Source organism: Phalacrocorax carbo, chromosome 23, assembly GCF_963921805.1.
Source record: "Phalacrocorax carbo chromosome 23, bPhaCar2.1, whole genome shotgun sequence".
In the NCBI taxonomy this organism is placed as follows: domain Eukaryota; kingdom Metazoa; phylum Chordata; class Aves; order Suliformes; family Phalacrocoracidae; genus Phalacrocorax; species Phalacrocorax carbo.
Genome location: NC_087535.1, coordinates 7,629,040 through 7,650,922, shown reverse-complemented (window position 1 = coordinate 7,650,922; position 21,883 = coordinate 7,629,040). Strand labels below are relative to the sequence as shown.

At 44.3% G+C, this 21,883-nt stretch overlaps 1 protein-coding gene across 2 annotated transcripts in view; it reads right to left on the bottom strand.

Annotated features, from left to right (window-relative positions):
- Positions 1-21,883, bottom strand: part of MAGI3 (membrane associated guanylate kinase, WW and PDZ domain containing 3) — a 74,751-nt gene that overhangs the window by 11,745 nt on the left and 41,123 nt on the right. For both annotated transcript variants that reach the window (XM_064472051.1, XM_064472052.1), the window contains exons 4-16: positions 20,108-20,317; positions 18,627-18,801; positions 17,699-17,778; positions 15,534-15,591; positions 14,497-14,591; positions 13,682-13,870; positions 11,627-12,235; positions 10,572-10,603; positions 8,270-8,423; positions 7,588-7,679; positions 5,257-5,449; positions 3,942-4,127; positions 263-448 (exon numbers count right to left, since the gene is read on the bottom strand). In XM_064472051.1, coding sequence (XP_064328121.1) covers positions 263-448; positions 3,942-4,127; positions 5,257-5,449; positions 7,588-7,679; positions 8,270-8,423; positions 10,572-10,603; positions 11,627-12,235; positions 13,682-13,870; positions 14,497-14,591; positions 15,534-15,591; positions 17,699-17,778; positions 18,627-18,801; positions 20,108-20,317 — 2,259 coding nt within the window. The remainder of the gene's footprint in view (positions 1-262; positions 449-3,941; positions 4,128-5,256; positions 5,450-7,587; positions 7,680-8,269; positions 8,424-10,571; positions 10,604-11,626; positions 12,236-13,681; positions 13,871-14,496; positions 14,592-15,533; positions 15,592-17,698; positions 17,779-18,626; positions 18,802-20,107; positions 20,318-21,883) is intronic.

Genomic DNA, 21,883 nt, shown 5'->3' with positions numbered 1-21,883 from the left:
AACCATGAGAATTTCTCCTGTGCCATATTGTTAATATTTGTGTGTTATGTTTCAATATAACAACCTCAGCAGCTGTCTCTCTCTGCCCCGCCCGCCTTCAGCTCTTCCAGAGTGAATGGATGAGCTTCTTCACTCTTTCCTTTAACTTCCAAACATCTTAAAATACTCCACTTCAAGTGAATTAACTTCAGAAGTCAGAAACATTAGACTTTGGCGTTGTGGTAGGACCCACCCACCCGGGGGGGCCACGCGCCCTCCTTACCTTCCTCAGCCACGACAGTCAGGGTCACCACGTTGCCTGCGTCCTTGATCAGCTGCACGATGCTGTCATGCGAGAGCTCAACGATGGACTGACCGTTCACCGCCGAGATGCGGTCTCCCACCTTCAGCTTCCCGCACTGGTCAGCTGGGCTCCCATCTATAACTCGCCCGATCTTGTGAGGAATCACTAGGACATCAAGAGCAGGTACAGCAGCACAATATTAATGTCAGATAAGCATCAGACCCAGAACTGCAACTGTCATCCCAAGAGGCCGCTCCTCCTCTAAAGGGCGGCACCGCTAGCACACGAAAAGCCCGCACATAACGAAGAACGCTTCACTCAGTGGAGTGAACGGGACCGCCAACCCCTGGCAGTCCCATACGAGGGGTTGTGCCTAAAGGAGAACATGGGAAGGAAATGGGTCGCATCCGCAAAGGGATGAGTAAGCCCATGTGTCCCAGGAGTGCCCTGGAGCCGTTGGTTTTGCCACTCGTGATGCGCTGTTTTCCAATTCATGCGTAGACCCTGGAGCGCTGTGTGGACTCAGAGACAGTTACGGGCATCCAGTTTAAAACAGTCATTAGAAATCTGGGTGCACTGGTTAACGCTTCCTCCCCGCAACCAAAAATTGAGCCTTAAATACACTTCAAAAGGAAATCAAACTTCTCCTGCCAGAGACTAACTTAGTAACCGAGAGACCACCTCCGCAGTGACCCTCAGCACAGCCAGGTGCTAGATCAGCTCTGCTCACACCCATTCCCTGTTCCAGCTCTCCTGCAGGTGACCTTGCACCTGTAATAATTGGCTAGAATTTCAGCTAGCTCTCCTGGCTTGGTTTCCTCAGTGCACCCCATGGTGACACTCTGCTCTGTAGATGGACTCCTCTAGAGGCCAAAGAAATGGGGACAGAAAAGATGTAACAGGGAAAAGAAGGAATTTTACAAGTTGAAGGAAAAAAAAGACTGCTTTCAGTTACTTTCCCAGAAGTGAACGCAGAGTCACGAAGGAGCAGAACTAAAAAAGCACAAGGAGGCAGGGATGCTCCACTCCGGCAGGGTGCTTCCTCCGGCCCCTCTCCTGTGGGAGAGCCGCGCCACAGCCCCAGCGCCCCCCCCGCCAGCAGCGTGCTTGGTGCGCGGGGAGAGACCCTGGTTTATGGTTTGCTGACCCGAAGACGGCACTGAGCAGCCAGCAAGATGCCATTGTGACGGGAGGAGCCTTCCAAAACCTGGGGCAAAAGAGCAGCTCGTCAGGCTGCCTGCGTGCTGACGCGGCCCCGACAGCGCAGATTCGCATTACATCAAAGCACATCAGTCAGCGTGCTTTCCCATGCATCTAAAGCAGCCTTTCATTCCTCTGGCTGCCTGAAAGCACAGCAAATTGGCTCCTGGCCTTCCCAAATTCCTCATCGGGGCTCTTACTGTGCAGGACCCACCGTACTGCTCCTCTGTAACTCATTTCCAAACACCTCTCCAGACTGACCTCCGCATGTTTTGTAACTGCTCTTCCTGGTAATTCATGTAGAAGCCTGTTTGCACCTCCAAGGCCTGAAGTGGGTGTGATGGATACCTGTTTTCTGCAGTGGCTGCTCTCCCAGAGATGCTTTTCTCTGAGGGATCAGAGAGGTGGGGAACATCATGTGCCTGTCAGGATTATCAGCTGGCTTTTCAAAACCATGAGAGCAAATCCGAAACACTTTCACAGCATCATCAGCCACCCAAGATTTAAAAAGCCATCAAAGATTGCTTTAATGAGCTAGCACGCACAGAAGTTACTGTGAAGGAACAGACACTGATGCCTTCTAGCATTTACCATGAGTTTAAATTTTAATTACACTTCCCTTAATAGACTGTTTTTTTAAGTATTATATAAACCTAAGAGCCAACTGTGAAGAGTAAAGCACAGCAGGGATGCAGATGGAATTGCTGATTACTTGTTTTAAAATATCCTGGCTTTACAAAAACACAGTAGCTTCATGTTAAACTGTGGCACAGAAAAGTTCTGCGCAGCCCAGCCTGTGGATGCACCGGCGTCTCTTTCCTGTGGGTTAGAAACAGCCCGGGCCCCAGCTCTGTTTCCAGCACTGGAGCTGGTTTCTCTTCTACTTTCAGCTCTAATATCAAATAAACAGGGATTTGGAGCAGATCCTCAGACAAAAATGTTGTCTGTAGTAAAGTCAGCACAGAGTACCAATAGAATAATTCTGTTCATAGTATTTTTTCTTAGTACGCGACTGACCAGACAACACACTGTCACACCACAGCCGCCCTGACGTGGGACACAATCACGTGCGCAGCATCACGCACCGGCGGGTGACAGCACGCGAGGGCTGCTGCTGCTGTGCCATCCCACCGCGCCAGGCGCTGCCGGAGCAGCTGGCTTTAACGTTCCTGAAAAGGTATCGGCTGAGCCAAGACTGCATCACACTCTAAATATACATCGTATGAATTCAGCACAATGCTATTTAGAAACAGGTTTTTTTTTTTCCTGTGCTCCTGCTGTTTTTTTATTGTGCAGTAAAATGAAGTGGAAAAACAGAAGTGTCTGAGGCTCAGTAAAGGAGAGACATGCTTTCAAGCCATCATTATATCTGTCTGGAACCAGCTGAGGAAGTTTCAGAAGGGTGATTTACACTAAGGAACTAAAGGAATCGAGTAAGGATTTCAGGAGTATTCTGTACCTTGACGTCAGTGAATTGAGCTTGTCTGCGGGCGAACACGCTGAGCTAGCTTGCATTTCGAGGGCTGACGCACATTACGCAAACCTGATGGCCGAAGGGAATGAACGAAAGGGAGGATGATCCTACTCGCCACCTCACGCAAAAAACATTCAGTAGCCTCGACCTGGCACTGCCAGGCGAGCAGCAGCCATCAGCACGAGGAATACAAACGCGCTCGATTACACTGAGCAGACCCGCTCCTGCGCAGGGCGTCGCGGATCTCTCCACTGAGTTGGGCCCCAGGGCGCCCTGCAAGCAGCTCCTCCCGTCCGCTTCTGCTCGCAAGATTTCTTTTTATTTTTGCTTTTAACCTTGGCTGTTTTGCTGTTTATCTTTACAGCTGTGTAGCTGAAGCCATGTCCATATATCAGAACTGTAATACCAGAGCATGCTACTTTTTCATTTTGATGGTCTTTCTCAACAAACACCCTATCTGTCTGGCAGGAACAACTTCATTGCTTCTTCCAAGCACTGCAGGCTCTGCTTTCTCAGATCCGCCAAATAAGAAGTTCTACGTGATTAGGTAATATAAAGCCAAGGTTGAAACTATACTTCCATTACAGCGCCTATGAATTAATGCAATGTGAGAATCTACATCGCCACCACAGCCTGACAACGATCCGTGCCCTGAAGACTGTCCTCTGGCAAGTGCAAACGCTTGTGTACAGGCTGGCTGCACGTGACATACCTCCTCCCTGCTCCCCATTATGTCACAGTCGGGTGAAAAAGTGTAAACATGAAGCAAGACAGACCAAGCTGTCTTGGGTTAGGCTGTGAAATAGCACGAGTGAAAGACAACTATCTACGCAGAGTACCGTGTAGGTAACACCAGCACATCAAAGAGAAATCCCCGAGGAAGCCGCAGCCCTGCTCACGCGGGCTAACGCCAGCAGCAGCTTTGGTAGAAGCATCACACAGCGAGGCCAGGCAGCAACGACGCCACCAGAACACGGCACTTACCACCAGGAGGAGGTTTGTTCTTTGAAGTGAGGATGACAAAGCCAAATCCTTCATTCTCCTTCCGCTGGAGACGGACATCATAGCCCTCCGGGGACTGCTGGTTTGCAAACTCTACCCGATTCAGTCTAGGAGAGCCATTTTGGGTCAAGACAGGCTGCGACTCCTCCTCCTCCGGTTGCTTTTCCCCTTGCAGGTAACAGACAAACAACAAATAAGGAAAAAGAAATACTGCTGTTTTACCAAGCAACTACAGCAAAACTGGTCTGCCTGGGAAGTGAGGGGTGAATTTATTAACAATACAATTTGGATCAAATAGAGATCAGATGCAGGATAAAGCATCCAAAGGCCCACAGTCTTACACAGGGATGCACAGTTATGCAAGGGAAGCCTGCTGCACACTGGTTGCACACAGCCGAACAGACTTGGCAGTGCGAACACAGGCTTTGTCAGAGCGATCTGATGCCTTTTTATAGTAAAAAATCACATCGTGACTCTTCCACATGCTACAAGATCTACGGCAGAGATCCAGCTACAAACTACAACCGTTGCTATCTTAAGTGAGGAACAACTGTTTACTTGGAACAATGGGAATGTTTTTTAAAAGGCAGTTTGAAGACTGAAGCCAGGCTTTCTTGAGGAAACCTAGAAAATTTTGGTCCTGAAGTACTGTATCTATCAGAAGGCACCTTAAAGAAATTGAGAACTGACCTTAAAAATACTTTTTCCTTTTACTTGTATATACTCAGAATAGTGCAATGGAAAAGCAACACTGGTTGCTAATCGGAACGGGGAACCCTTATCAGTTCTCCTGAACCCCATCCCAGCTCTGTCGTTCACACGATGAGCATCGAGTCAAGGACAGCAATATTCTGTACACTGCTCATCTGGACACTGACCTAAAACTGCCTGAATCACCTCTGGTTTGAATACACTTATAGATGCGAAAAGACTTGAGAATCCAGCACGTTGTTCAAAAAAGAGACTGTGTCATTGCTCGATTTGCATAGCATTAGTGGCTGTTTAACTAATATCTGCAAGAAGGGCTGAAGAAAACACCACTGCCACCATAATTTTCAGAGCCGTGCCTGCGTGAGCAGTGCAAACTAGCAAGCACCAAAGCATCAGCTTATTAAATTCTGCTTTTCTCCACTTACTCAGAATCACAGCTGACCCTCCTGAATCTCAGGCTGCTCAGCTCTAGTGCAATTACTGATAAGTTTCAGAGCAGCTTTAGTCAATTTCATTACAAAACTTAGGTGCTGCTTTAGCCAGATCTGTGTCCTGCAGTACCCTCTCCGGACAGACAGACACATACCACCAAAGAAGATCTTCCTCCGGACCGTGAGCAGCACCTGACCGTTCCGTGCAGCGCTGGTCATTAAGTCCAAAACTTGTTTGTGCGACTTCCCTTTAACAGGGACTCCATCGATGCACATCAGCTCATCCGCAGCTCGAAGCCTGCCGTCTTTTTCCGCGGCTCCCAGTGGGATTATGGCTCCAATATAAATCTGTCAGCAGAGCAGAGGCAGGGGGTTTGAATGGCAGAACATGAGCTCATCAGAACACGTAATGGTTGGAATCCAGGTGAATCCAGCCAGATGAGGGCTTTTGGGAAGGTGTTTTAAAATATTACCTGACTGTCCAATTCTAGCAGACACAGAGCCAGCAAGCGTACTTTGCACAACCTGACTCGGTGGGTGCAATTCGGGGGCTCAAAGCGTTCAGTAAATACACTGAGTCTGGGGGGATTTTCTTCTTTCCACGAATTCTGGAAGCGTCACTGTCTCCCGAGCATATTTGTCAGTTTGTTAAAAAGCCCGACTTTTGACGTAAGCATATATATGTTAAATATATATGTTACATATACATGATCTTCCAGACGTTACTGAAATGAAAGCCTCTGTCATTTATTCCACTTATTTTATTTTTTTACTAGCCAGAGTGACTGGGGAAGAAGTAAAAGCTTTCAACACAAGTAAAATTTACTGCTGAAGAGCAGACAGTTTCATGCTTGAAGGTTTTTCAGCGCACAGCTTGTGGTGATTAGATAATGAATTCAAACAGCTGCACTCCCCTTATCAATTTTGTCTACTCCCACCTCATAAAGCGCTACTAAATATAACACAGATAACACCACCACACACTATTTCATATGCTAGAATCCATTCAGGTTAAATGAAAGACTAAGAATAATTATGGCCAGCAGTGTTTGGACTAATGGGGGCAGATTGTCTGCACACCACATTCATGACGTTTGCTTGACACTTACCAACAGCTATGGCTGTTATGGAAACAAAACACAGAAATGCTATGAAGTGAGATAGTTTTGCTTTGCTCTTCCTTTTCTTTAAATGCATGTTAGAAAAGACAAAAAAGTGCTAGCACTGGATCACAGCTGTGAATGGAAAAAAAATTTTTCCTTAACTGTGATCAAAAAGCAATCTATGAGTATCTACTCCAAAAGCTTTTCCTCTTAACTTGGCAACTGAAGACACAGCCCCTGACGGACAGTAAAAGTACCAGCACTTCTTCCCAGAGAAAATTTTTTGCCTTTTTGGAAATAGAGGGGAGTCTCCTAAAGCCTGCCCTCAGAGGGACGGGCTGCCGAGGGGTTTCTGCACTGGCATTTGCCCCTCTGCCTCCAACTCCGCAATTCCTTGGCAATTAGCTCTCAAGCAGAGAGTTACCCAAGTCCAACTCCAACAGCTCTGCAGGCTGAGGCCGGGAAACATGACTACACTGACGACTTAAAATCATAACAGAACACTAGTCACCGACCAGGTTAAAGCAAACGAGGCTTTAACTAGTATTCTTCCTCCTGTGCAACATCAGAGCTACCCTCTGACGCCAGTTCCAGTGCAAAACACCACCAACATCCGTCGGCAGAAGGCAGCCAGTCTTAATAGGTTCTGCTTCAAGGCTTTCAAGAAAATCCTGAAGTACCACGTTTTGTATTTTCTGAGACGAGAGGGAAAAAGTCAAGGCAAATACAAGCCTGAAGGAGTGCACTGGAAAGGCTGTGCTTGTCTCCTTGAGACGAATCCACCAGAAACCACACTGACAGAATCAAATGCATTTCTGAAAATCTGGCGGGAGAGGTGAGGGAAAAGGGGTGGACACAATCCCAAACCTTGCCTCGTTTCGCTGGGCTGCCTTCAAAACAATGGCCTGACAGAGCTTTTCCAGGGTAAGCAGCAGCTTCCTTCCACTCATGGGCTCCCCGGGATGCGCCGACGCGCACAGCACGCTGAGCTTTACAGGGCTCGTTTCGTGCCAAGACCACCATTGGGATCGGGGGAGATGGGCAAAGGCTGAGGCTGGCGCTGCCCTTTCGAGTCCTCCCGAGACACAGCGACAACTACAGAAACGCCATCAGCCTTAACAGCCGGACAGAGAAAACTGCTGCCAGAGACAGACTCTAGATAGCAGAAAGGGCACGGGAGCCTTGCAGACTGAAGTCGGCCACAGGGAGGGGGAAACAAGAAAGGGAATCTGAATCAGTTCTTGGTCTTTAAAAGGCAGTTACTGAATTGATCAACTTTGCCATCACCGAACTGTTCAGAATGAGAGAGGAATGAGGCTGACAGAGTGGGGAGTCATTCTAACAGTAATACTGTAGGATAACACCGCAAATTGTTTCACTTACGGGCTGATCTGGTCCATCCCCTCCTAGCACCCGGAAACCAAAGCCTGACTCTTGTTTTCGCAGGAAAACATCCAAATCCCTTGTGTTTGGAGCTAAGACAAAAGATATATTTCAAAACATATAAGGAGCTATCTTTGATTATTGAAAGATTATGCTTTTGTGGTGCATTCTACCTCCTCTCATCAACAGAACACAGTAACCAGAAATACAGTAATTCAAACAGTCAAATCTTCAGTGACATGCTCTTTCCAAAATGGAAAAACAAATTTCAAGAAAACACTGAAAATGGAAAGGATAGGTTGACAAATGCCAAAGGAGAAATCACAGGTGCATTTGTATGGTGGGCCAGGGTAGAATTGGTCTGTAATGCAACTCGGAGCTACCTTCTACAAACTCTGACATGGCCGGGTCTGCTTCAGTTTACGTCAGAACGGGACCGTCCTTGATTCCTACGATTAACTGTTTTATCGTAAATATGGTCGAAGCACATTTTATCTCCTTTTTAAAAAGGAGTTCCACAGTTTTCTGATTTCTGTATGAATAACCCATTGCTTGCAATGTTTTATCTACAGGAGGTTAATAACAAACTCAATACAAAAGTCACAATAGTTTTATCACACATATGACAAAGAAAAAATTCTTTCATAATTGACTATTTTGAAACTGAAGTTGATATACTCACGTTTGTCCTCGTATATAGTCTTAGACTTCAGGTACACTTCCGAAGGGTCTAGTTTAGGAGAGCCTGGTCGTACAGCGGTGGGTGGGAACGGCATCGGCTGCGGGATGGGATCGCCAACAACTTCCAAACTACCTGAACTGTCTTGCTTGTCCTTCTGAAACAGACCCCACCCCACAAAATCCATACTGAATCAAAGCAAAACCGATCTGTGTACGCGCAAAGACAATAATAAACATCATGCAGAGGTGAAATGCAGGGCTAAACAGGGGAATAGGGGAATAATATTACAGCTCAATATTAAAACTTGTCCTATGTATGTGTCTGACTGGACTACTGAAGTCCTCCTTACAGGCCACAGATTTCTACTGAAGAGCGGGCTTAGAAAGGGGGTTTGAAGCGACTGATGCTCAGAGAGGAGTAAAGCCAGCCAGCTCCTGGTGGTTGCTGACACCCGGGATAACGCAGGGCGTACAGGACCAGTCACGTTCAGAGAAAAGACCGATTCCTCGGCAGGTGCCCGCCAGGCTCCGGACCGTGGTTCACCTCCACGGGCACGAGCTGCTCCGCAGGCGCCCCTGCCCGCTGCCAAACCGCATCGGACGAGAGCACCGGCGGTGCGTCCGGCTCAGGTGGGTGCTGCAGGTACCCCCGTGGCGTTACGAGTACTGCACGGGAGGAATACACTCGGGTAGCGTGAGGCGTTAGTAATTCAGTATTTGCATTTTTCTTTCATGTTCTGACGGCTGCAACACTCCTATTGGTATTTCATGAAGGAAGGACACCAAGCAGTCTTGGGGGTCTCCCACCCTAATTTCCAATCGATTATGCACTAAAGTAACTCTAAATACTTATTTTGGGCTGAAACCCAACCTGGAAAACTCGAACAGGGTAGTCTGCACACGTCTGTGCATATTAAAAAAAACACAAGCAGAACAGACTTAGATATGCCCTTTTATACAGAGTGGAAGAAACACCACCCCAGGCGATTTAGCAGTTTGGCACTTCTTGCATGTTTATAAACACAAGAACTTGCCCTTTTTAATGGAATTATTTTGCCATCCTGCTTAATGCCACTGAACATCGAGTGCTCCATGGGAAGTTGCTGCTGCACGTGTGCTAGAACACCAGTTCCCGAGCCCGCAGTATTTTTAGCAGGCCTGCACAGAGCGCCCTGACACAGGCGCCACACTGAGAAGGCTTGTGTCCTGAAACTACAGAGATTTATGCACGGATTTATTTCGTGTGGGCAGCCGTACGACTGCAAAGAACTGAATCTGCAAGTCCTATTGAGTGCAGTCTGTTTCAAGCACACTGAGCACGTGTGCTCACATTATCCCACTCCTGGGATACGACTTCAATACTCAAACAGCAGGACAAAGATAGAAAAAGAAACTAATTCTACATCCTGGTAATGGGGTTTTCCTGAAATGAAATAATTTGTTTGGTACAAGAGACCTTTTTAAAGAAACAACTCTGTCCACCAACCAGCCTAATTCGTTGAAGAAGTGCTCATGACAAAAATATGCGTTATTATCAGCATTATCCAATCAGAGGGTACTTCATTAAGCCCAAGGATTCTTTGCTGAGCTAATATATATTAAAGATACCCCAACTGATCAAACTTCCAAGAATATTGAGTATCAAACTAAGGATGTACTGCTACACAGAGACTCCCTGAAAATATGGATTCAAAGATAAGCAAGCATTTTAAGAAGGGGGTACTAACCAGTCTGTTAATTCTGCGTGAGGATTGAGAGATATCAAAGTATCATAAACTTCCTTTAGAAATCCCATTTCCCTTTAATACAGGTAATTAGCAATGAAAAAAAAAACAGATACTGTATTTTGTTTCCCTTTTAATGGGTATTCTGACAGCAGTTACTTAAGACAGTGAATTTGTGCCAACTAAGTAGATGCGGTTTTGCTAAATCATCCTGCAGATTACCACAGGGACTAAAACCCAGAGGAGATGAGATTACAAAAGCAGGCCAAATCGTGCATACAGATAGCAATTTCAAGTATAATGCAGAAAAAGGAAATTACGATGGAACCTAAGTGGCAAGGTCACATTTAAAATCATGACAAAGCAACAATACTACACCCATCGTCATACAAGATCTTTGCTGCATTCTTGATTCTTCAGTAGCAAGAAGAGAGACGTCCATCACCTCCATTCAACAACTCAGAAATCTCAAAGGAATCTTTTGTGTTAAGTAGACCATATTTATGAGTCTGTTTTGCAACCGAACCCCCCCTGAATATTTGCCATCAGAAACCATTTAAATACATCACTAATACTCACCCCTTTGGTGGTTTTAGTAGGTGAGGGTGGACCTGAAGAAAATACAACGTAGAAAGTAATTTCAGTACTAGGTCACAAAAGTGTAAACAGCATTAAGGCAGATATAATCAGCTCCTCCTGGGCCGAAAATAATAACTGCTTATTCATTTTTCTTTTAAATAGCAATGGGAATGCTCAGTTGACCAAAAACGTCAATTCAGAGAAGTCTCCAGTCAGAACTGCCAGCTGTACAACAATGAAAACCAGCTATGTCTCTTTTTCCTAGACACTGGTCAACCAAATCACACACCAGTTCATCGGACACAGAGACCTTGTGAATTTGTATAGAGGAATTTCACTTGCTACCAAAGACATCTAGTTATTTCCTTAGCTGATTAAGGAACAGTAGCATTTATACAGAAGACGACCTAGAGATTTTTGCAAATGCCAACGACTGTTTGAAGCGAGGCTCTCAGGGCTGCAATAAAAGCTTAAAGGGACACTAAGCATCCACGTGTTGCCTCCTAATTCGTTCAGATCCTCCTGGCAAACACACGCTCTGCACTAGTCAGCTTCTGGGGAGACAACACAGTCTGGTCTGCGACTGACAGTCAGCGAAGAGGTATAAATATGCAAATGCCAAAATGAGAATTTTTCTGGTATTTCCAGTGATCAGCTCCTCCTCGCTGCTGATGCTTCTTCCTGTCTCCTTTAACCACCTGTCCATCACAGCTACAGTTACTGGAACCCATTTGGAGAGCCTCAGAAAACTCTACCCGTCATACACTTTGTATTACGCTAGAGACTGCAGTTTTGCTTTAGCACTCCCCAGACACTTGGAAGAGACAGTGCATAAACATATCATAATAAAATTTTAGAAGAAAACCCCAAACCCTAGCAATATGCTCTCATCCCAAATACTCAGGGGTATAAATTAAACTCGGAACATAATGGCTCAGAGACATAAGAAGCTGCTACTTAACTGTCAAGACTGGACACGATTTAGATATCACACTAAAAAGGGACTTTTAAAATGCATATAACCATATATGACAACCACGAATTTATGTATCTACCTCCTCTTAAGATAAGCAGTGGCACCTCTGCTCCTACTGGGAACTGCTTCAGCACCTCCACCACCTGCAGGTGTGTCAAGCTCTGTACGTTCTGATGGCAAATCTCCTTGATGACGTCCCCCTTCTGAAGGCCTTGGCACCACTGGCTGTCTAAAATCATTTTCACCTTCTGTCCTGTAGGACTGTCTGCAATAGCAAACCCAAAGCCTTTAGGACCTTTGACTAGAGGAATGGTGACCAGCTCTGGCTGGGAGCCTCCTGAAGACGCAAGAGAGATCCTCTGCTCCGCCGTATCCATGGAAGGGCCATTCAGACGACCATTGACCAACATGGGGCCCATTTTTCCATTCTGGTCCAACACAACTGTTCCTGCTACTAAATCTTGGCTGGTCACACAAACATCTCCCTTGGTCACAGGTGGTCCGTTGATAATAGGTGTAGCTGTCACTATATCTACCACAGGGTCTTCATTGTCGTCGGGAAGAGGATAACCACGACACAAAGTCATGTTCACATACTGGTTGACAGGAACTAGCTGAAACATCTGGACAACATCTGCATGGGTATGGCCAAGGACACAACTTCCATTTATGTCTACAATGACATCACCTGTTACAAAGGAAAAATTCAAGTGTCATAAACAGAAATGAGATCAGCCACAGCTGCCCTGTGTCCTGAGGCTCCGAACAGAGGCCTAACTGGAGGGAATCACTGTGCAGTCCTCGAAACTAACAACCAGTGGTGGCTGGGCTATTACCTCTTGGCTCTCTGTTGCCAAAAAGCATAAAGCATTTCCTCTTTGCATTTATTCTATTTCATCTCAGAACAGTGTGCTAAATATATAAAGTTTAATCTGCAGCAGATTTAAAAAATGATAGTGTACGGCCCCAGGAGATGAAGCAGTGCACGCACACTACTGCGAGCAGATGTCTTCTACTTTAATTCATATTGTACAGCATCCTAAACGCAATCCAGAATAAATCGGATTTTTGGGGGGGTCCTATGTTTATTTTAGGACCGGCTGAACTTAAGCTAGGATTGCACCCACACACGTTCCATCCCCTCGCACTGTTGCCACGCATGGCTAAGCATTCATTTTCCAAATGAAGCGGAAGCAGGCTTCAGATCCAGAAACCTTGTTTCATAATTTGCATCATTTTGATAATGAAACTTTGCATGTGCAATACAATATTCCCAAGAAGCAAACTGTCTTATCACTTAAATGCCTGGGCATCAATAAAACAGTAACTCCCCTATTACATGACCTACAACAGGAACAGATACACATCTTTTCATTCAAACACGCGTGTGTACCACAGCACAACGCTGCAGGATCGTCTTCGTTTTTACAGGGGAGGAAAACGAACCGCTTACAAACAAGTTCAAACAACAGGTCAGCAAGAAAACAGGAGATTGTTTAATTTCATAAATAAATAGTACTAAATCACTGAAAGCATGAACTCTCCTTGCTCTTCTCTGAAGAGTAAGAGAGTTTATGTGATACGTAAAGGAGCATTTTGCCTTTTCCAGTATGCAAACTGTACATCACAGTAGGCTTATAGGCAACTTAAATGCATAACAACATAATTCTTCACAGATTGCAGGTGCTCTCATCCCTTGTTTCCTCACTTGCCCGGTTCATATAGCTTTGCCTGCTCATTCCTGCTGCCGGTTTTTTGTGATTTTAATATTTAGTGTTACATTTTTTGGCAGCACCAAGGCAAAACAGATCAGGATTCAAATGCACTATTTTTGGTTTACATATAGAAAGGGAACAAAATAACATCCTGTAAACAACCATGAAGCCAGAAGTTTGGGCTAAAGCAGAACTACTGAAATCTGCAGAAGTGTCCTCAAAGCAGATTTGTATCTAGAACATTGCTTCTGTCCAGAGCAGTGGCTCAGAAGGAGATCCTTCACAAATCGAACTATTTCACTGAGTGCAGTGTTCATACTCGGAGCCAGGCGATGGAGTCATCCAACCTCCTGTGCTTCAGAAGCTGCATTCTCAAAAAGCGCCACAGAAGATGGAAGTTTAGAGAAATAATACTTTACCTGGTGCAATTCTCCCATCTTGTGCAGCGGGTCCATCTTTTAACACATTCTTCACCTGGAGAAACTCATCAGGTCTGTCTCCTCCAATGATTGTAAAGCCAAACCCCATTGTACTTTTTTTCAGCGATGTCCGTATAAGTGCTCCTGTAAGCTGGGAGGGATCTCTAGTGAAGACAGACTTCTCTGGTCCTTTTGAATTACGGAACAAAGAGACATGAAGGTAGGAAACCAGGGTTAGTTCTGGTCAGTTTTTGTTTGTTTGTTTTTTAAGGTGTTGTAACAGTTAATGATTTGTTTGGTTAACACTGGGTAACTTCTGCAGCACTGTTATGGAGTAAAGCAAACAAGACACTGTTACACTCATTTCACAGCTGAGTTAAGTAAATGGGAAGGTTAAGAGGTTTTCAAGACGGTAGCACAGATTACAAGGGAGCTGGCAGTAAAGCTCCCACCTGTAAGTCCCTGTTTTGCACTCTAACTCTTGAATACCAAGCTTAAAGTAGATCGAAAGCATAAAAATTCAAGGTATGGTTTTACCAGTATCTTCGAGCCGGCGCTTCTAACACTCCATATATTCAAAAGCTGCTTATGACAACCAGCTTCAGAATGACCAAAATGATTTTAAAACAGTCTTGGGGTCTCAGTTGAATTTCAACATTAAAAAATTCATTCAAAAAAACCGTTTGGGAGGGTAACACCACAATGGCCAGCAAAAAGCCAAGGCTGATGCCTTGGTGAATTCAAAAAGTGGTTACTCATGATGCACACTTGCAGATGAAGATATTAGTGACAAAGAACACAATATTCAACGATACCTGATTTTGAAGGGCCAACATCAGTCTGTCCTAGCTGTTTTTTCCTTTTGGCTTCCAATACTGGGTTTTCAAACTGAGTTTTCTGGTTAATATGACTGTAGGCATACAAAAGGCAGATTTCAGCAGAAAGCATTCTGCCTATTACACAGAAAAGACAACCTCAAAAGATACATCTACAAATACGATTTTTTATTATCTCAGATTAATGCTCTGGAAGAATGAACGATAAACTAACATAATCATCAACACTGAAAGCATTTTTGTTCTTTCAACAACTTGATTTACCTTAAGAGCCAATACAATTTTACTTCCTGTAATTGTTAGGTAGAGTATAACTTCACGCCACTCTGCAGACTTTCAAAAAGTTGTAATAGATTAGAACTGAGAAAATCTGCTTTTCCTCTTGACACTACGCCTTGTTTCCATCTAGCCATAATGTTCACAAACTCAGACATCACCGTTTTACTCTGGAGTAGTACAGCAGCGTGGAAAAAACCAGTAAGTTTGAGCCAAATCTAAATACCTGTGATGGCTTTGCAAAGTCAGAAAGTGTTACCTTGTTCTCTGAAACTAACATTTTCAACTCTAATTTTCTTCTCCATGGTTAGAGAGATATTTCATTTACTCTGACCTGAAGGAGATTCAGAAGAGCAATTCCTGCAGCAATTTAGTGGTTATTTGCTTAGCTTTTTTGAGACAGCAATAAGATACAAGTCACTCTTGCTCACTTACAGTTATCAGGTGCCACCCTTAAATCAAGTGATCCTATCTTTTTTAAAGCTAAGAAAAATTACATCAGCTCATTCCCATTAATGAATTACTTCGGCAATTACCCCAAAAGAAATACACCCCAGCAAGTCAGCAAGGTCACACCATGGATTTCCCGCACTTCAGGAGTGTGCACCACGTGTTCGTTGCCTCTAGAACTGCTTCTACTGGCTATGTTTAAGACTTACATCGCATTACAACCTATACGTACTGCATATCAAGAGCTTCATTATTTTCTGCACAATTTATAATTAATAATTAGCACTTACTCAACGTAGTATGTTCCATATTGAGGATCTTCTATTTTTTCCCACCCATAAGGAAGTTCTGCAATCAAAGAGAACAAAACTCCCCGTTACAGTGGAAAACTATTGGCAAATATCAGAGTTCTTATGAAGGAATGAGAGGACAGACCATGGACTCATGAAAAATACAAGGAAAACACAGGTCCTTTTTGCTTCCCTTCGTTTGTTTGAGGCTGGTCCTTCTGATGAATATCAGCCTGTTCCAGCGCATCTGAAGCCCTACAGCTCTCACTCTTTGTCCCACTAGATGACGAGACTTGTATTCAACAAATCACACTACTTTAAACATATAATAAACTTAAAGACAAGATACAAACTAACCTATTTAGAGAGGAAGAACCTATAAAGGGGAAGAAAAATACATTACTTAAAATTAATCTCATCATAAATTACAAACACGATTTGATAGTTGTCGCCTTTTTAAACCATACAAAGTGAGTATGGTCCCACTGCTTCTGCCCCCAAATGCCCCACAAGAGAGAGCTATAAATGCCTCACAGTCACATCCCAAGTTGATAAAACCATGCTTCTCCATTACTCTTGTACTTTCCATTTAAGACCACCTGGCAGACGTAACACCACCTTTATTTAGTCTCTCAAACACATCAGGATATTCCGCTGTATTCTGACAACGTTTCAGTCAACCCAAGAAACCTCCAGTCAGAGCTATAACAGCCACATGTGATGAGTAAGAAGCCCCCACTGAGCAGGCTATTTCGCTCTGATGTTTACAATGTAGTGAGACACCCCAAAACTGGCTGGCACGCGTTCAGGTCTGGCCACATCACATTCAGCACAGCCTGCCTGGCCTGCCAAGGCGACGAAACGCAGCTCTGCACTGCTGCAGCCCGACTGCTCTTGCAGCCACAGCAAGGTAGCTGGCAGCGGCTCCGGCTTGGGCTGCCCTGGACAGCCCTACACTACGGGTCTAAAAGAAAAAAAATCACCTGTGTTATATAGGTACTGGACGTTACATGTGAGAAGTGCTTTTTCATGGCAAATTCAGGATCTGGTAAGATGGTGCCCAGCAGCAGATCATCACTGACAGAAGATGATAAGCAGTTAACACAGAGGTCCAATTATTCGAGCTTTACTGGTCTAGTTATCTTGACCATGGAAATTTAAATATTAGAATAATGGATACAGTCAGGTAGCTAGACGTTTGAAGGATAAAACTGCTACATAATCTTGTTTGAGGCTGCCCTAAGTTCGATGGCAACAGGAATTTTCCTAGCATATGACAGCATGTTACAAGTTATTAATACCAGCATCACTCCACAGGGTTTGACAAACGACCCACTGGGTCTATTAATTTCAATGTTGTTCATTTGGATATCCTGCATCTCTCTGTTTAAAGTGCTCTTTCCATCCTGTGGTGAGCTGCACGTATGTTTAATAAGCAGCAGTACGCGTCCATTGCTCCGGCTGGCTTTGTTAGGCTGCGCGACCTGGGAAGATGACAGGCTCTTCTGAGTCTGCCTTGGCTTTTGTAGCACGTCGGGCATGTGCCAAAGCCAGAGCTATCTGGTACTCTTTTCTAGCTAAATTGCACGACTATGTAGAAAATGGTTGCAGGAATTGTCTATAGGCCCATCATAAACCTGATCCCTAAGTCTTGAAGCAACAGCGTGAAGAGTTGAAGGAAGTGAGATTGTTCCCTCTACTTACGCATTCAAATATTATATCATGTCACACGCAATAGGTATTATTAGCAATAGGTGTTATGCTGGATCTTCTTCATTACTCCTATACTCTAACACTTATGGATCTTTTCCTCCTGCCATATTCCCTCCCCTGCAACAATTTCCAGTGAGATGGTCACTAATATATGCAACTTTCTCCCTAGCAATGACAGTTACTGGAACGCAATATCTCATCCTCATCTCAGGAACACAGACAAACCCATGATTCAGTCAGATTCTACTACTCCAGGGGAAACACACTATGGACTTTCCCAGTCTAATGTGAACTCCTACTGCCACCAAACCAGGGACACTCAGCACTACACTGCCTGCTCCAGTCACATGTGCCGGGAAGAAGCTTCTGCCACAGCAGTAATGGACCGTATCCAGCTGTGAAACTCAGACATTTATCAGCCACGGGTGGCAAGTGAATTCTGAACATCTCACCTCCATCTTCACAGTCTTCGGGAGCTTTGGCTTTCTTACAGAGCCGCGGATCAAGCCACGTGGTTGTCTTGGTGTTATGACTGTGGAGCAGAACACACCCCATTAGAAGAGACAACTCCCTTAGATTGAAGAAACTTTGCTTTAACTTTTAAATATTTACTATCATGCACAAACTGTAGTCTCTAGATAATGTAACCTTTATTTGTTTCCGAGTCACATCATAAAATGCTGGAAAAAAAAGGCAGCAATGATGCTCAGAGGTATGAGCACACTGGACACTCTCCAGGACAGATGTGAAACGCTGGAGGTACAAATACTCTCCCCCTGGCCCCAAGAACTCATGTGGGAATATCAGCTGTCTCTACCTGAAAGGCAAAAACATTTTTAGCCTCTTCTTATGCTTAACTCTCAAGTAAGCTTTTTGTTTCCTTTAGAAATTAATAAATGAGGCTGTTTCACAGGTGCACGTATGAGCTGCCTTTCTATCCTGGGCTTTAATCTGCGCTGTTTGTATTTTGAAGCATGCATTCCCAGCCAAGGAACACAAGCAGCAAAGAAAGAATAAACAAGTTCTCAGACTTCAGAGAAATTTGACATAGTGAAGGTTTATATGATGTTATACCTCACCTAACAATACCCACCCAGCTTTGTATTTTTTGAGATACAAAACTCATATTACAAACAAACAGACTTTGCACATGGAACCATAAGGCTTTCCTGCTCGATGGCAATCGTACCAAGTATGCAGCATAGATGACTATTAGTAAGGAACAAAACAGTAGGAGTAGGTTAGATTTCATACAGAAATAGAAGCAGTAAGAGCAGAAGAGAGGTGTCAGAGCAGCAGGCAGCTCCCTAGACTGCAGCCCATCTGCACTCCTCCCCTCCGAAGGGCACAGCAACCCCTCCACAGTGTCAGTCTACTCACTCAATGAAGTAGATCATGCCAGTGTCGGTGTACGCCATCTCCCAGTTCTTGGGCAACGGTTCCAGGGTTTCATCCCTCGACAAGTAATTTCTGAAGTCCATGGAGCTGCTTGTCTGGTTGTAGCTGGGAACAGGTTTCATCCAGTCAGGAGAATCTGAATGTTTTTCTTTGTTTTCTGCAGTTGTTCAGGGAAAGTGTTACTATTTGTCAGATGTTTATGTTGTTTCTCACAAAGAACCACCCTCTTAATCTGGCTACGAGTGGATGTCCAACATGTCCCTGTATGTGATGTGCGTTTTTCCACTTTTTTTTTTTTCAGCTGTGAACTTTGAAAAGCTGACATGAAAACGCTGAACTCTGCTCTTCCCCTGCCAAACAGAATTAACCTCGTATTATGTGTCTGAGCCTATGCTGAAAAATCAGTGCTGGCAGAAATCCAGGCTGACTACATTTTGTTGCTGTTCCTACATAGAGAACAGCGTCTGTAACGCCATCAAACCTCCCCCCCCCCCCAAATCCTACTGATATTCCCCAAAGCACCAGAATGAAACATAGAGGAGACCCAAATTGCCAATAAAATCCTCCTGCAAGCCACAACAAAAAAAAACCTCCCCAAAAGTCCCTGCAGAAAACTTTGAATGCAAGCCTCCACCCTTTGGTCCCGAGATTATGCTTGGTATCCTCCGCCACACGACGATGTCTGTGACCTTCACCTAACCACCAGCCTGGCCACTGGGCCGCTCTGTGCCCTGGTGTGTCAGCCCAGAGCTTGCAAGATTAAGTCAGGTCTGGTCAGTATAAGTCTGTCTCTCAAACGCTCGCACACAGGCTCATCTGCAAATGCAATGTGATGGTTTCTCTCCGCCATCAGTTCTTCCCCCTTGAGATGAGTAACCATGACAGCAAAAGGAAAAGGGCATCCTGCCAATCTCTGAAATGTCCGGCTGGACGCTGGTCCAGTCTCAGGGCACTCTGCTTTATTTCTCTCCGCAAACTTCCCTTTAGGCAGTTTAAGGTCATGAGATAGTTCCCTTAACCAAAATCATGTGAAAATTTTACAGCACGAGCTAGTGTTGCCTCTTAAACCAATCGTTTTGCTAAAATCTCCTGCATACAAATTCAGTAATCTCCTCAAAATTAAACCATAACATTTACAGGGTAGGAATTATACTCTGCAAAGGATTCTGTTATTTGAAGAGTGGATAAAATTTTCCTTCCTCCTCATGTAACTGGCTGATACCCAGCACTACATGTTCTCTACTGAGCAGTGCATTTTATGATGCAATTGCACATCTGGCTGGGAGAACAGCTGTTTCTTTTTAAAAGATAATTTCAAAATTGAGTAAAAACACCAGTCTGAATAGAAAACTGCCTTCAAACTTCACCAAAACTAAGGAAGCGGTTCAAGCAAGCATGAATGTTATTTGTACACTTATCCATTCATACAATACTTCAGGGAATTTCACCCCTTGCCAACCAACCTATCCCTCCGCTGCCGTTAACTGCTTCCTTTTCCTCCTCTTCCTCCTCTTCAGGGAGAGAACTGTCCATCCTTTGCATTTTGCTGACAGATGTGGTTCTTTTCCTCTGGGATTCAGTATCAAAATCATTGTCAAAAAGAACTTGATCCACTGGATCAGGCTGAAAGGGGCTGGGCTCCGCCGGAGGCTTCGGAGTACCATAAAAATTACCTGACAATGAGACAGAAATCAAAGTGACCGAAGCACCGACACCCGCTGAAAGCGCTGGCAGTGAACGCTTTATTGCCCATATAACGTGTTTTTGGTGAAAGACCCGAACTGTAACCCAACTTCTTAAAGACATCAGCACTATCAAAAACCAATCAACGATCAAAACCTACTCATTCCTACGTTGACTCTTTGCCAATGCTGCTGTTGGATGTCAGAAAACAATAGGTTTAAGGCAAAATTTCTATCCAGCCACATGTTTTCAAAGAAAAAGATTTGTTACTTTGCCTGGAATTCACTAATGGTCCATAAAGAGACTTGGGGAACAGTCTGAGAGAAGCAAAACAGGGAAAATCAATTGTTATTTCTCTATATACTGTTTAACTGATTAACAGAGTAATATGCAGCAACAGAAACATGTTAAAATAAAAAAGCAGATTAATTTTGTGCAGAAACATGAAGTATTTACATAAAATCAGTTACAAATAATTGATTTTAAAACTACAGCCCTATAGTTTTCTACTGACAACACACTTGCTAAACAAAGCCGTTAATATAGCTTTACAAAAATAATTTGTACTTGAGAAAAATGAACAGATTTTTACTTCAATATTTTAATCTAAAACACAAAGACTAGGAATCGTCTGTTGTTTTCTGGGAAAGAATTTTGGCAATTGACCTCTCTCCTGACTGCTCATATGATTTTTATTAGGGAATTGAGCCCACAGCAAGAGAGCTTCCCAGAATTCCTGCTGGGGTAACATTTGGTGGCTGGATATGGTTTTGACCATGTAAAAAAAAATAAATAAGAAACCCTTCTGAAAATATCAGCGAGGGCGAGGCTCAAAGTGGTGACAGCCAGAATCAGGGGAGCTAAGGAAAAAAAAAGTGCTAGTTTAGTCTACATTTGCTTAGGGCATTTCCATGGACAGGACAGTGTTAACAGACAGCACGAGACACGTGAAACAAGGAGGTACAGAGCCTTTCACAGAATTTTCTACTTTGGACTTTATTTTGTCTTTCTTTGGGGGGGCGGTGTGTGTGTGGGGGGGGTGGAGTAGAGGAAGAATCAATCAGATTTATTCAAGTGTCAGTAAAACCATCACCTACCGAAGTCTTCTCAGTGCACACTTAAAGTTGCTTGAATCAAATATATGTTGAACATATGTAAAAACCAGGCAGGTTTGTAATCTGGTAAATTCTGTTGAGCATCGCTGAAAGCTGCACATGCTCAGCATTTCTGAAAATCTGGCTGTAACTTAGTTGACTTCAAGTACAACTTTGTATTTGAAAAACATCTAGCCAGACCATATTTTGGGTTTTATAAACTTAAATACAAAAAGCGATGTGTGATGTTTGCAATTTGTTCTGTTCCGGTGTCAAGAGGTAAGTGTTCAACAGCAAAAAGCAGCAGAAAGCAGGCAGTCGTGAACCTGAAACCCACCTGCAACTGGGGCACGCTGCCCAGGAGCGCAAGGCATCCCAGGGCTGAGCCAGTCAAACTGGTCTCTCTTCCCTCTCACCTTAAACGAAGGTGGGCCTCGGTCTGTCCCCCCACCCCACAGTATC